Here is a 15,606-nt window from a genome sequence, read left to right as displayed (position 1 = left end):
AGGCATTTGAACCTTCATCACCTTGTTTCATATTATTAGATAATGGACGACATTTTACCTTGAGAGACACTGTACATACTAAGAAACATTTCTTCATACGTATGTACCAATAGAAATGGTTATCGAGGACTTGATGCTGGTGTGTTTACAAAGCTGACATACATAGTGGACATGATAAAGATAAAGATCCTGCAATAGAATAAATATTTCTGGTAACCGTTTGCTGACTGGTTTATCATTAAACTTGTGTTAAATGTTATCTCATTGCAGAATTCAAATATTGTGTTCTTGTGCCTTAACATGTCAACAATATGATTCTTTGAACAGGAGTATTTATTTAAAATAACGTTTGCAAATAAACTTTTATAATTTACCTTTGTTTATCATGATGCATGAAAAAACTACAAAATACGCTTTATCATAAAGTATTGATGTGTTGTGTTGACATGTGTGTATTCTTGTGTGTGGTCTTTTCGAAAGTTAGGTATGGCTTTATTTAATTCAGTTTTCTTCTTTATTCAACTAGGGAGCAGAGACTGAAAAATCAGAGAGCTTTAGAGAAATTGAAGGAAAGGCGGATGAATCATGTACCAAGAAGGGTGGGTATAGCAGCTAAACTTCTAACAATTTTCTTTTCTCACAATACAGTCAAATATATATGCAAGTACTGCGAACTGTTGAAAGCAAGGGGAAATGACACCTGTTACTTTTCCCGAGGGGATTGCAGCTCTACCCTGTGTTTAAATGATGATGATGGCACTTTCTTGGGAAAAATAGTCCACCGTTTGGATCTCCAGGCAGGAACTGCAAGAACTATTTAGGATAATTTCTTCATCAGGAAAAACAAAACTGACTTTGCAAAGTAGACATGTGGAATGTTACATTTCTTAATTATGTTGGTGGGCTAGAGAATTTGAAAAAAGAAATGGATAGGTTGAAGTTAGATATAGTGGGAATTATTGAAGTGTTTTGGCAGACAGAACGGGACTTTGTCAGGTGAGTACATGGTTATAATTAGAAGAGCAAATAGGGGTAACGCAGGAGTAGGTCCAGTACAGAATAAGAAAATAACAGTGAAGGTGAGGTTGTATGAACAGCGCATTATTGTAGCTAAGATAGACATGAAGCCAACACTTGTGACAGTACTAGAAGTTTACCTTACTGTTTTTACCAAAGTATAAGATGACCCTTAATAGAAGACGACCCCCCCCCCCTTTTTTTTTAAAAAGAGGCTCCTTCAGAAAAATCCATTTTTAACATATTCTGACTATAGACTGTTTTATTGCCATTAAGTATCTGCCTAAAACATTAGCATTATACCTGTTTTAAACTTAGTCATTTATTGATTGTCTACATTTTGATAATACAACAAGAAATAATATAGACAAAAAGAAATGGTTTACATTAATTTTTATCTTCACCACCTTTTCTGCATACTAACTCTGTTGTCTGTTGTATAACTATTTTTAATTGGCAACATCATCCTAACAGCACAGCTGTTAAAGTTATATCTTCGTTTTGTGTGTGTGTGTGTGTGTGTTTCCCCACCTTGAATACATATCGGATTTCACTTCTATACTGACATGAGAATATTAGAGTATTTCTTGCTTCCAAGTATATCATCTGCGTGCTGCTCTCTCATTTGCTGCATAGACCCCACAGGTGACACATTCCCTTTCGCTCCTCATGGTGAGTGTTGACAACATTGTTGCAGGACTTCTTCCATCTCGTGCAGAAATGTATACCATTGTTGTGTATTTATCTAATTTTAATGTCGATTCAAAGGGATTCAGTTACACTGCAGTTTACATGTGGTAGATGGTCATAAAAATCCAAAGTACATGGTATAGATTTCCGTGGTTGGCGGCACAATGTAATGTGCTGCCCACTTACTACTCTCCTCCCCACAGTCATCCTAGTTCTCAGACAAGCTGGTAACACTGTTCCCTCTCCAACTCTTCTGTAATGCTGTGCTTGAGCAACCGTGAAACACAGACTGTAGTATCTTCTAGGTCGCATGTCATATGTAACAACAACAACAACAACAACAACAACAACAACCACCACCACCAATACATAAGTGTAAGCTTGCAATTGCGATTCAGTGAAATTCTCGAACTTTCTCTCGTCCTGCTATCTAGTGACATCTGTTGGTACTATTTCCATGATGTGTCTTGCTGCTTTAATTTACCTTCATGATAACAATTATGGTCAGTTTAATATGATTTACCTATTTTGTTTTGTAGACATTTGAGTCGGGATTAATTTTTGTTTTTTGTTTCATCTGAATGTAACCATGTTATTCCAAAGCTGATAAAAAGGTGGCAACATTTCTACCCAGTATTCTAATACGTGAACAGCAACAGAATTTCACAGTTGCAACCCACTTGGTAAATCATTACATTTCTCTTTATAAAATAAAATATTGACGTGCACTCAGAATAAAGTAATGTTTTCTGAAGGACAACATGTTTGTCTTTCAGTGTTAACTTTCCTTAAACAACGCCAAAAGTGTTTGTATACAATATCCATACATATATGAGAATTTTTACTGTAAACCTGTTCAAATACAACAAGAGTTTCTAAGGTGATAGCGTTAAATTCTTTGTCTTTCTGTGTTTCACAAAATTGTTCAATTTTAAGCAGAGCAGTAGATTGACAGGATGGCTAGTTCATAGTTTCTCACATATCCCCTGCGCTAGCACCACGCGAGACAAATGTCACGTGATTGTTTGAGCACTTTGGTTTATCGTGAAATATCACATCTGTTCAAGTGCAAGTATTATTTGCCCTACCCACCCTTCCAAATTCTTCTAAATAAATCTGCACATGACCTCAGTAACTCAAGCTTCATCTCCAAATATAAGACAACACCTACATCAATATTTTAAACAATGTAAAACCATCAACCTGAGCAGCAGTAGTTTAATACGCAAATATGAGGTGGCTACATAGTTTTCGAATGATGAATTAGGGATAAAACCTCATCTTCTAGTTGAGTAAATTCAATACATGCCCACAAGCTTCACAGATGAAGAAGAGATTCACACTGTGTGTGACAAGATAAAAGAAATTATTCACATAATTAAGGGAGAAGAAAATGTAATTTTGATGGGGAATGGAATTCGATAGTAGGAGAAAGAAAAATAGTAGAATATTGACTGGGAAAAAGGAATGAAAGAGGAAGATAGCTGGTGGAATTTTCCACAAAGCATAATGTAATAATGCTAATACTCGATTTAAGAAGCGTGAAAGAAGCTTGTATACATGGAAGAGACCTGGTTTCAGACCGATTATATAATGATAGGATAAGACAGAGATTTCAAAATCAGATTGTAAACTGTAAGGCATTCAAGGGGCAGATGTGGACTTTGATCATGACATATTGTTTATGAACTGCAGACTAAAAGTGACAAAACTGCAGATATGTTGGAAATTAAGTTGGTGCGACATGTATAAATTGAAGGAAGCAGAGGCTGTTGAGACTGTCAGAGGGAGCATTAGGCAATGTTGAACTAAAACAAGGGTAAGGAACACAATAGGAAAAAAGTGGGTAACTTTGGTAGATGAAATAGGAAAGGCAACAGAGGGTCACATAGCTAAAAAGACAAGGTCAAGTACAAATCCATGAATAACTCTGGAGATGCTGAATTTAATTGACAAAAGGAGGTATAAAATTCCAGCAAATGAAGCAAACAGAAGGGAATACAGAAGTCTAAAAATTGAGATTTACAGGAGGTGCAAACTGGCAAAGCAAGAATGGCAAGACGAGAAATGCAAGGCTATAGAATCAGGTTTGACTATGAGAAAGACAGATGCAGCGTATTGGAAAATTAGAGGCCTTTGAAGAAATGAGAAGCAACAATGTAAATAATAAAGGCTTAGATGGCAAGCCAGTACCAAGGGGGAAAGGAAGGAGTATGTAGAAATTGTATATAAGCAAAACAAACTTGAAGGTAATATTGTGGAGAAAGAAGTGGAAGTAAAAGCTCACGAGATGAGAGATATGATATTGCGAGAATTCAACACAGCTCTGAAAGACATAAGCTGAAGCAAGTTCCATGGCGTACATGACGAGCGCTTGTAGGTAGCACACTGCGCCTTGTACACGTCCACCACAGCACTCGTGGGCTACAGCACTAAGCTACGACACCTGAAGATGGGCTTATAAGAGCCTGAAAAGAACTTTACAACTGTAGCGGTATTTTCAACCTCTGGCACTCATTCTTAGTTGCTGGGCTATGACTGTGGCAGCTGTGGGGTAACTGTTCGGCGACTGATGATATGGTACAGCTGTGACATCTGGCTGAGTGAAGCTGTGCGGCCACTTTTATATGCGTACAGCAGAAGAATATTGCATCTGTGAACTATTTGGCGGATGCAGCAAGTAGTCTTTGGTGTCATCATCCTTTGTGGCAGCAAATATAACTGTCACCATATGTAGTGGACTACAACTGTTGCCATATGTAGTGGACCATTTTTAACTCTTGTGGCGGAAGCATAATAAGGTACCTGTTACGTGCTCTATCTGTGTGACAACTGATCAGAACTTTGTGGTGTCACAATAGAGACTGGTGTGACATGTAGCACCCTGTGAAGGCCTAGTTGTGTACTATAAATAACAGTGGACAAAGCAGACAACAACAACATTACTTCATTGTTACTCTTTAGTTAATCACCATTCATCCATAATTCCACTTTTAATTATTATTAAGTTGTCTGTTTAATCCACGCATTAGTACTGATTCTCATTCACAAAACCTACAAATCTACAGATACCACATTATATTTCGTCTTGTCAGTGACCAAATTTGCAGTTATCATGTAAATTACTTATATTTCTGTGTAAGTACATTCCCACGTGACTCAGTCAGTACAAACCATTACACACGATTTTACAAGTCTCAACTGCAAGCACCACCGTTCACAATCAATCTAACTTTCCATTGACACACAAATGAACAAGCTTCCAATTACCGTATTTACTCGAATCTAAGCTGCACTCGAATCTAAGCCGCACCTGAAATTTGAGACTCGAAATTCAAGGGGAGAGAAAAAAAGTGCGTCTTAGATTCGAGTAAATACGGTATGCTTCGAAGGTGAACCAAACCCTGATGAACAAACTGCACTGCACACAGAAGTTAAACACAGTAAAACAGGTAACTGTGCAGAATCTTCATGAGATGTATGTAATAAAGAAACTAGACTAAAAATTACGTAAAATCACAAGGCAATAACATGCCATATGCATACAAGACCTTGCACAAGAACACATAAGAACTGAACAATAGACGATGACTGCACAAACGACACAACAGAGCAAGAATCCACACATAAAACAAAACACTTATACTCGCTTAACAATAATGAGTAATCACTTATTGATTCAACAAATCATGCATATACAAACTTCCATGCAACTCTTTTCAGTTAGTCTTCATAGGGAAAACATGTGGAAACTTTAAAATGAGATATTCAGAGCCCCTCAGACCTCTAAAAGGTAACAGCTCCCATAGTACATTTGCTGACCAATTAATAGCCCAGAACCACCATCCTACTAAAGTAGAAACAGATTTATAAATACTAAAATCCAGCCACACCCTATACCACAAATTTAAACAGAAAGATTATTCCACATACAGAAACAAGCAGAGAGAAAGTAAACAAAGTTCAAATTTGGTGTGAAACTGATATGAAAACATCAGCGAGCACTAGACAAACAGCAACAAAATGTTGAAAAAGTATGACTTACAAATGGAGTTCCTCAGAAATAGGTGTTGGATATCTATATGTATTTCCATTACAGAGCAGCATGCAGATGAGGACTGATGCTTCGAAAATAACTGTAAGTAACTACAAGCTATAGTTGCAAAATATATTCTTGCAACAAATTTATGTTCATAGATAGATTCATTAGGTCAGTAACCAACCTCACACCTCACAATAACATCATTTAGTTGCATGTGGTAAGCTAGCTACTGGTATACAGTAATGTAAAAAGGCTCCTATAGAACCCAGTGATGTAGAAAAATAAGGTAATAACCTGAACAGACATAAACTGTTTGTAAGCCTAATTTTGTTAGAATAATTATTACCTAAAAATGTTTGCATTTTACACAACTCAATAAAAACACCCACTGATGAGTGCACAAAGATGCTGAAATGTTTGGGCATTTATAAACAGTTGTTTGCATAATAGGCAGACCTGAATTCCCATAGTTCAGCCTGAAAACATGGCTACTGCTAGTGCTTTAAAGCATGACATCATCATAATCCTCAACACTTCAACTCAATTACATAAGTGCACCATCATGAACATAGTACATATCTGTATTTCAATTTTATCACTAGTGAATTTTTATCAGTACTACTTCATCAAGATTATGGTAAGAGCGTACCTCACTGCTTCCCCCTCAAGATATTCAAAACATTATGTGATCTGACTTTACACAAAACATTCTTCTTCTTCTTCTTCTTCTTCTTCCAGTGGTTAACAATTAAAGGATGCATGAGATAATTAGTGAAAACTCTTCTACATGACATACGTTATCTCGTGTAGCTCATTATCTCCAACACAAAGATCAACAACACTTCTGTTCTTCAGTATGGCTGATCTTTAACCACTGACTGTAGAAACAAGAAATCTGACTTCACATTTTCCCAATAACTAATTTGACATACATACCATTTTTTCCAGCACAGCGTTATTGTTAGCATGATTTAGTGCCAATCTACTCCAAAACAGAATCATAGTACAAATATTATGTCAACTGAACTAGAAACATAATGGCTAAGAAAACATAATGTATTTTCAGTTCCAGAAACTGGAAAAAAGTTTCATGCGATAAGCAAAAATGTATTCAGATCTCAATAATATGAGGTCACCTCCAAATGATAAAAATTTATTTCCTTACCACAACTACCAATCAGACAAAGGATGAAAGGAATGGATAGAAATAACAAGCTGCGACATTGTCGCGAATAAAGCAGTGACCCATATTTACAATAAGTTTTTTTTAATTTACGTCTATGGTCACAAACTTTTTGTTAACAGATAACCGGTTTCGGTCTATAATGACCATCATCAGATGTGCAGCAAAATTGGGAAAACATAAATGCACTCACAGATTGTCTACAGCTGAAAAACAATACATAGACCATAATGAAAAGTACTACTGACAAATATATGCATTTGTGCGCTTTAAAGATGAAGAGGCATACCTGTTTTATAAAAAACAAAGTCCTAATGCACTGCAGCCATAGTGGCATAGTCAAATGTGCTATGGCTATGGCTGCAGTACATTGAGACTTTGTTTTTTATAAAACAGGTATGCCTCTTCATCCTTAAAGCTCACAAATGCATATATTTGTCAGTAGTACTTTTAATTATGGTCTATGTATTGTTTTTAAGCTGCAGACAATCTGTGAGTGTATTTATGTTTTCCCATTTTTGCTGCAGATCTGATGACGGTCATTATAGACCGGAACCAGTAATCTGTTAACAAGAAGTTTGTGACCATAGACATAAATTAAAGGAAACTTATTAGATAGAAATAACTTTGACAGATGAACAGGAAAGATGATGAAAAAAAGATAAGTTCAGACAATGAAAATGAGGAACAGTGCTACTTGGTTTGAGTCCCAGTCTCTCACTTAAATCAATTGTCAAATTAAAACTGTGCAACTTTTTGATAGTAACAAACATATTATAGTTTCACGCACTTCATTAACTCTTTTCTTAAATTTATTTGATAGGTCAAATTTGCGAATTTTCTCACCAGGCCCAAGCACTCCAAATGAATCACTACCATCCAATTACCACAGTACCATTAGGTTATTTTCAATCAATTTTAAACAGTTTACAGTCTTCATCAAACTGGTTCCTTACATGCAATAGATATAGAATAACTTTGTGCTTTCATTGTTGAGATCCCATTTACTTTTGACAACTCAAAATACATCTCCATCACTTTCCTCTGACAAAAAAGTATCTTTTTGATTTCGTGTGAACTGGTAGACAATGCACCCCCAAACAAGGAGTCCAAACAATGTTCAGTCAATATATCTGGTCAAATTTCCAATATTTGATACTCTAAAAATATTTCTGTGGGTAGGTAATTTATTCATTTAACGGAAAACTTAAAAATTCCACATGCATATGGAAAATTTATATACGAACATTGGTCAACTTCACTTTTTGTAATTCTTTCGGCCTCTTTGTAGTCTACTACTGAATTTATACAGATTTTTAGTGAGATAGCAATTTTCTCCACATAACAAGTTTGTTGCAGTATATGCAAATGAAATATATATTGTACTTACATTATTGGATGGTGTTTTCTATGATTGTCGATTATAAGCATTCATTAATTGCCTGGATTTTTTGCTATTCTGCATAAATCAGTTTCAACATCTGATTAAGTAATTCTTCTATTTATTCACAATTTAATCTACACACAACATTTGAAGACGGCATTAATGTGTACTATGTCTTGCAGCTCTGCGTACTCTGCCACATTTTGTACTGCTAGCCTCACTACAAATGTAGTACAACAATCTCTCCCACCAAAAACTCTTGATGCAGCAGCAGTGCCAATAATTTTCATTTTTAGTTTCTGTTGTATAATTGATATTATAACATGCATTTATAGAAATTCATTTTGTAACATTTTATTGTACATTGTAATTAGGGAGTTAATTAAAAAGTGTCCAATAGCTGGTTTTTGTAATATGAGAGAATCACATGCTTAATCATCATTTATGCAATCTTTACTACCAAAGTAAATCTGTAATGATTTATCTGTATTTTGCCTACAAAAGTGATAACTTGAGCTTATCAGTACTGTGCTGAAACTTAAACTGAAGAGACCAGTACCCACTAAAATGAACTCTCACATCTTAAACATATTACTACGAAAATGAGGAAAGTGCCAGATTTTGTAACATTGTGTGAAACTCACCAGTTCTGCATTATTTGTTGTGTTACCATTTACTCAAAATTTTCCTATCCCTAGTAATACCAAGCAACAGTCCTTTAATTTTGGGAATGGCTGGACTAACATTGCTATCTGAAAAGCCGGCCGTTGTGGCCAAGCGGTTCTAGGTGCTTCAGTCCGGAATCGTGCTGCTGCTACGGTCGCAGGTTCGAATCCTGCCTTGGGCATGGATGTGTGTGATGTCCTTAGGTTAGTTAGGTTTAAGTAGCTATCTGAAAATATAAATTTCATCCATGTACAGCAAAAATTAATTTGAAGCAACAAGCTATAGGTCTAGACGCAATGCAAAGTAATGCGATTGCTGTGATGCATAACCTCATGAGGGTATTCACCCTAGCTGCAGCAACAGGGGATAGAAGATAGAACAGTGTTGCTGCCCATGAGGGAGTTCTGCTGCGCTGGAGTCTCTCATAGTCGATCATCTTATGTGGGCTCAAAAACAGAATACTGGCAGCTCTTAAAATTGGTCCTTATGCTATCTTACCACCTTAAATATGTGAGTCGTGAAGTTTTGCAGCCTTGTATTTCTTATATTTTGATAAAAATATGGTGTGCTGTGTGTGGGTCATAGACACACTTCTTGCCATGTTAGGACATTCCTTGATGATTTCAGCTGTAATCCCCAGCCAGTGTGTAATGCCTAGCAAGAGCCTTCAACATGGACATTGCACGATGGCTGTGGAAAAGCAGTGGTAGCTCCCCGATATTAAAAATTCATTTGCCCTTTCATACCATGACATCAGCTCATTACGATGACTGTAATTTGATCTGTACTTGAGACGACATACCCTAACTTAATCCAGGTGAAAAAAGCTCAGAAAATTGATCACACAAACCATTCAAAGCCAGAGTTGTGTAAGATACCACATAGGTTTGTTCGGTGATTGAGAATTCAAAAGCATTTTATGAGTCTAAACCAAAGATATTATTTGAAATGGGATTACTAAGAATTATAATGTACAGACTATAGTTTTATATGAAGCCCTGTTCGAAAATTGTTCCTCAGCAGAAATATGTTGGCTGCTTCAATTAAATAAACAGGTGCATTCAAAGGCAAACTTACATGAACACACAGGATGTGATTCAAAAGTTTCAAGACTTAACTCAGAACTAGAAATTTATTGGACATTTAAGTGCAGCGGACTAAAAATTCTTCAAAATAGGATCCTTCAGCATCAACGCAGCACTGCCAGCGTGTGTTCCACTGTTTGTAGCCCTTCTGGAAGGCCTCAGGCGTCATGCTGTCAAGGGCTCTCGTCGAAGGCTGCTGGATGGCACCAATGGAGTCAAATTGCTTCCCTTTTAGGCCTGTCTTGATTCGGGGGAAGAGGAAAAAGTCACTTGGAGCCAAGTTGGGGCTGTAGGGTGGCTGCAGCAGTGTTGTCATGTTGAACTTGACCAAAACTTCGGCGACGGTGCACGATGTGTCAGCGGGCGCGTTGCCATGGTGGAGAATCCAATCGTCCTTGACCGCCGAGCGGACGTGGTGAACTCGGTCTCTCAAGCAGCGTAGCACTCCAGCGTGAAAGACACCTGTGACAGTCTGTACATGAGCAACAAACTCCTTGTGTATCACTCCATTACCATGCTGTGAGGAAGCAGTGTGCCATTCTGAGCCTTTGGCCAACAGGGCCTTCGTCGGAGATAGAAAAGGTATGCGCGCGCGCGCGCACACACGCACATATATATATATATAGAGGGAAACATTCCACGTAGGAAAAATATATCTGAAAACAAAGATGATGTGACTTACCAAATGAAAGTGCTGGCAGGTCGACAGACACACAAAATTCAAGCTTTCGCAACAAACTGTTGCCTCATCAGGAAAGAGGGAAGGAGAGGGAAAGACGAAGGATATGGGTTTTAAGGGAGAAGGTAAGGAGTCATTCCAATCCCGGGAGCGGAAAGACTTACCTTAGGGGGAAAAAAGGACGGGTATACACTCGCACACACACACACACACACACACACACACACACACACACACACACACACACATCCATCCACACATATACACACACAAGCAGACATCTCACAAGCAGACATATTTAAAGACAAAGAGTTTGGGCAGTGATGTCAGTCGAGGCAGAGGTGAAGAGGCAAAGATGATGTTGAATGACAGGTGAGGTATGAGTGGCGGCAACTTGAAATTAGCGGACATTGAGGCCTGGTGGGTTACGGGAAAAGAGGATATATTGAAGGACAAGTTCCCATCTCCGGAGTTCGGATAGGTTGGTGTTGGTGGGAAGTATCCAGATAACCCGGACGGTGTAACACTGTGCCAAGATGTGCTGGCCGTGCACCAAGGCATGTTTAGCCACAGGGTGATCCTCATTACCAACAAACACTGTCTGCCTGTGTCCATTCATGTGAATGGACAGTTTGTTGCTGGTCATTCCCACATAGAATGCATCACAGTGTAGGCAGGTCAGTTGGTAAATCACGTGGGTGCTTTCACATGTGGCTCTGCCTTTGATCGTGTACACCTTCCGGGTTACAGGACTGGAGTAGGTGGTGGTGGGAGGGTGCATGGGACAGGTTTTACACCGGGGGCGGTTACAAGGATAGGAGCCAGAGGGTAGGAAGGTGGTTTGGGGATTTCATAGGGATGAACTAACAGGTTATGAAGGTTAGGTGGACGGCGGAAAGACACTCTTGGTGGAGTGGGGAGGATTTCATGAAGGATGGATCTCATTTCAGGGCAGGATTTGAGGAAGTCGTATCCCTGCTGGAGAGCCACACTCAGAGTCTGGTCCAGTCCCGGAAAGTATCCTGTCACAAGTGGGGCACTTTTGTGGTTCTTCTGTGGGGGATTCTGCGTTCGAGGGGATGAGGAAGTGGCTCTGGTTATTTGCTTCTGTACCAGGTCGGGAGGGTAGTTGCGAGATGCGAAAGCTGTTGTCAGGTTGTGGGTGTAATGGTTCAAGGATTCAGGACTCGTTTGCCACGAAGACCGAGGCTGTAGGGAAGGGACTGTTTGATGTGGAATGGGTGACAGCTGTCATAATGGAGGTACTGTTGCTTGTTGGTGGGTTTGATGTGGACGGACGTGTGAAGCTGGCCATTGGACAGGTGGAGGTCAACGTCAAGGAAAGTGGCATGGGATTTGGAGTAGGACCAGGTGAATCTGATGGAACCAAAGGAGTTGAGGTTGGAGAGGAAATTCTGAAGTTCTTCTTCACTGTGAGTCCAGATCATGAAGATGTCATCAATAAATCTGTACCAAACTTTGGGTTGGCAGGCCTGGGTAACCAAGAAGGCTTCCTCTAAGCGACGCATGAATAGGTTGGCCTACGAGGGGGGCATCCTGGTACCCATGGCTGTTCCCTTTGATTGTTGGTATGTCTGGCCTTCAAAAGTGAAGAAGTTGTGGGTCAGGATGAAGCTGGCTAAGGTGATGAGGAAAGAGGTTTTAGGTAGGGTGGCAGGTGATCGGCGTGAAAGGAAGTGCTCCATCGCAGCGAGGCCCTGGACGTGCGGAATATTTGTGTAAAAGGAAGTGGCATCAATGGTAACAAGGATGGTTTCCGGGGGTAACAGATTGGGTAAGGATTCCAGGTGTTCGAGAAAGTGGTTGGTGTCTTTGATGAAGGATGGGAGACTGCATGTAATGGGTTGAAGGTGTTGATCTACGTAGGCAGAGATGCGTTCTGTGGGGGCTTGGTAACCAGCTACAATGGGGCAGCCGGGATGATTGGGTTTGTGGATTTTAGGAAGAAGGTGGAAGGTAGGGGTGCAGGGTGTCGGTGGGGTCAGGAGGTTGATGGAGTCAGGTGAAAGGTTTTGCAGGGGGCCTAAGGTTCTGAGGATTCCTTGAAGCTCCGCCTGGACATCGGGAATGGGGTTACCTTGGCTAACTTTGTATGTTGTGGTGTCTGAAAGCTGATGCAGTCCCTCAGCCACATCCTCCCGACGATCAAGTACCACGGTCGTGGAACCCTTGCCCGCCGGAAGAATGACGATGGATCGGTCAGCCTTCAGATCACGGATAGCCTGGGCTTCAGCAGTGGTGATTTGGGAGTAGGATTAAGGTTTTTTAAGAAGGATTGAGATGCAAGACTGGAAGTCAAAAATTCCTGGAAGGTTTGGAGAGGGTGATTTTGAGGAAGAGGAGGTGGGTTCCGCTGCGACGGAGGACGAAACTGTTCCAGGCAGGGTTCAATTTGGATGGTGGCTTGGGGAGTTGGATCATTAGGAGTAGGATTAGGATCAAACCCAATCATCCCGGCCGCCCCATTGTAGCTGGTTACCAAGCCCCCACAGAACGCATCTCTGCCTACGTAGATCAACACCTTCAACCCATTACATGCAGTCTCCCATCCTTCATCAAAGACACCAACCACTTTCTCGAACGCCTGGAGTCTTTACCCAATCTGTTACCCCCAGAAACCATCCTTGTTACCATTGATGCCACTTCCTTATACACAAATATTCCGCACGTCCAGGGCCTCGCTGTGATGGAGCACTTCCTTTCACGCCGATCACCTGCCACCCTACCTAAAACCTCTTTCCTCATCACCATAACCAGCTTCATCCTGACCCACAACTTCTTCGCTTTTGAAGGCCAGACATACCAACAATTAAATGTAACAGCCATGGGTACGAGGATTGCCCCCTCGTGCGCCAACCTATTCATGGGTCGCTTAGAGGAAGCCTTCTTGGTTACCCAGGCCTGCCAACCCAAAGTTTGGTACAGATTTATTGATGACATCTTCATGATCTGGACTCACAGTGAAGAAGAACTTCAGAATTTCCTCTCCAACCTCAACTCCTTTGGTTCCATCAGATTCACCTGGTCCTACTCCAAATCCCATGCCACTTTCCTTGACGTTGACCTCCACCTGTCCAATGGCCAGCTTCACACGTCCGTCCACATCAAACCCACCAACAAGCAACAGTACCTCCATTATGACAGCTGTCACCCATTCCACATCAAACAGTCCCTTCCCTACAGCCTCGGTCTTCGTGGCAAACGAGTCCTGAATCCCTGAACCATTACACCCACAACCTGACAACAGCTTTCGCATCTCGCAACTACCCTCCCGACCTGGTACAGAAGCAAATAACCAGAGCCACTTCCTCATCCCCTCGAACGCAGAATCCCCCACAGAAGAACCACAAAAGTGCCCCACTTGTGACAGGATACTTTCCGGGACTGGACCAGACTCTGAATGTGGCTCTCCAGCAGGGATACGACTTCCTCAAATCCTGCCCTGAAATGAGATCCATCCTTCATGAAATCCTCCCCACTCCACCAAGAGTGTCTTTCCGCCGTCCACCTAACCTTCGTAACCTGTTAGTTCATCCCTATGAAATCCCCAAACCACCTTCCTACCCTCTGGCTCCTATCCTTGTAACCGCCCCCGGTGTAAAACCTGTCCCATGCACCCTCCCACCACCACCTACTCCAGTCCTGTAACCTGGAAGGTGTACACGATCAAAGGCAGAGCCACATGTGAAAGCACCCACGTGATTTACCAACTGACCTGCCTACACTGTGATGCATTCTATGTGGGAATGACCAGCAACAAACTGTCCATTCACATGAATGGACACAGGCAGACAGTGTTTGTTGGTAATGAGGATCACCCTGTGGCTAAACATGCCTTGGTGCACGGCCAGCACATCTTGGCACAGTGTTACACCGTCCGGGTTATCTGGATACTTCCCACCAACACCAACCTATCCGAACTCCGGAGATGGGAACTTGTCCTTCAATATATCCTCTTTTCCCGTAACCCACCAGGCCTCAATGTCCGCTAATTTCAAGTTGCCGCCACTCATACCTCACCTGTCATTCAACATCATCTTTGCCTCTTCACCTCTGCCTCGACTGACATCACTGCCCAAACTCTTTGTCTTTAAATATGTCTGCTTGTGAGATGTCTGCTTGTGTGTGTATATGTGTGTGTGTGTGTGTGTGTGTGTGTGTGTGTGTGCGAGTGTATACCCGTCCTTTTTTCCCCCTAAGGTAAGTCTTTCCGCTCCCGGGATTGGAATGACTCCTTACCCTCTCCCTTAAAACCCACATCCTTTCGTCTTTCCCTCTCCTTCCCTCTTTCCTGATGAGGCAACAGTTTGTTGCGAAACCTTGAATTTTGTGTGTGTGTTTGTGTGTCTATCGACCTGCCAGCGCTTTCGTTCTGTAAGTCACATCATCTTTGTTTTTAGATATATTTTTCCTACATGGAATGTTTCCCTCTATTATAACTACACGTGATGGGACACGCAACCAGGTGGTGGGGGTGAGAGGAGGCTGGGATGGGGAGGGGAAAGGATAGCAAGTTAGGAGTGAGGGATGGTAATGTGCAGCTTGTGGGAACATATAGAGATGGGATGGAGAGACGGTAGAGCAGCTAGGTGCAGACGGGAGGTTAGATTGGGGTGGGGGTGTAGGTGGGGGGAGCAGCTAGCAGAAAAGAGAGAAGTAAAAAGATTGTGGGTGTGTTGATGGAATGGAAGACTGCGGAGTGCTGGTATGGGAAGAGGTAAGGGACTAGAGGGTAAGAATAAAGACTAACAAAGGTTAAGGCTGGGAGTGTTCTGGAATGTAGGATATATTACAGGGACAGTTCCCATCTGCACAACTCAGAAAAGCTGGTGTTGGTGC

At 41.0% G+C, this 15,606-nt stretch overlaps 1 protein-coding gene across 2 annotated transcripts in view; it reads left to right on the top strand.

Moving 5' to 3' along the window:
* LOC126251334 (transcriptional regulator ATRX homolog) overlaps positions 1-15,606 on the top strand; it is a 500,398-nt gene that overhangs the window by 94,275 nt on the left and 390,517 nt on the right. For both annotated transcript variants that reach the window (XM_049951680.1, XM_049951678.1), the window contains exon 7: positions 527-599. In XM_049951680.1, the coding sequence (XP_049807637.1) occupies positions 527-599 (73 nt within the window). The remainder of the gene's footprint in view (positions 1-526; positions 600-15,606) is intronic.

This window comes from Schistocerca nitens, chromosome 4 (assembly GCF_023898315.1).
Source record: "Schistocerca nitens isolate TAMUIC-IGC-003100 chromosome 4, iqSchNite1.1, whole genome shotgun sequence".
Taxonomy (NCBI): domain Eukaryota; kingdom Metazoa; phylum Arthropoda; class Insecta; order Orthoptera; family Acrididae; genus Schistocerca; species Schistocerca nitens.
This window is presented reverse-complemented; position numbering and strand designations above follow the sequence as displayed.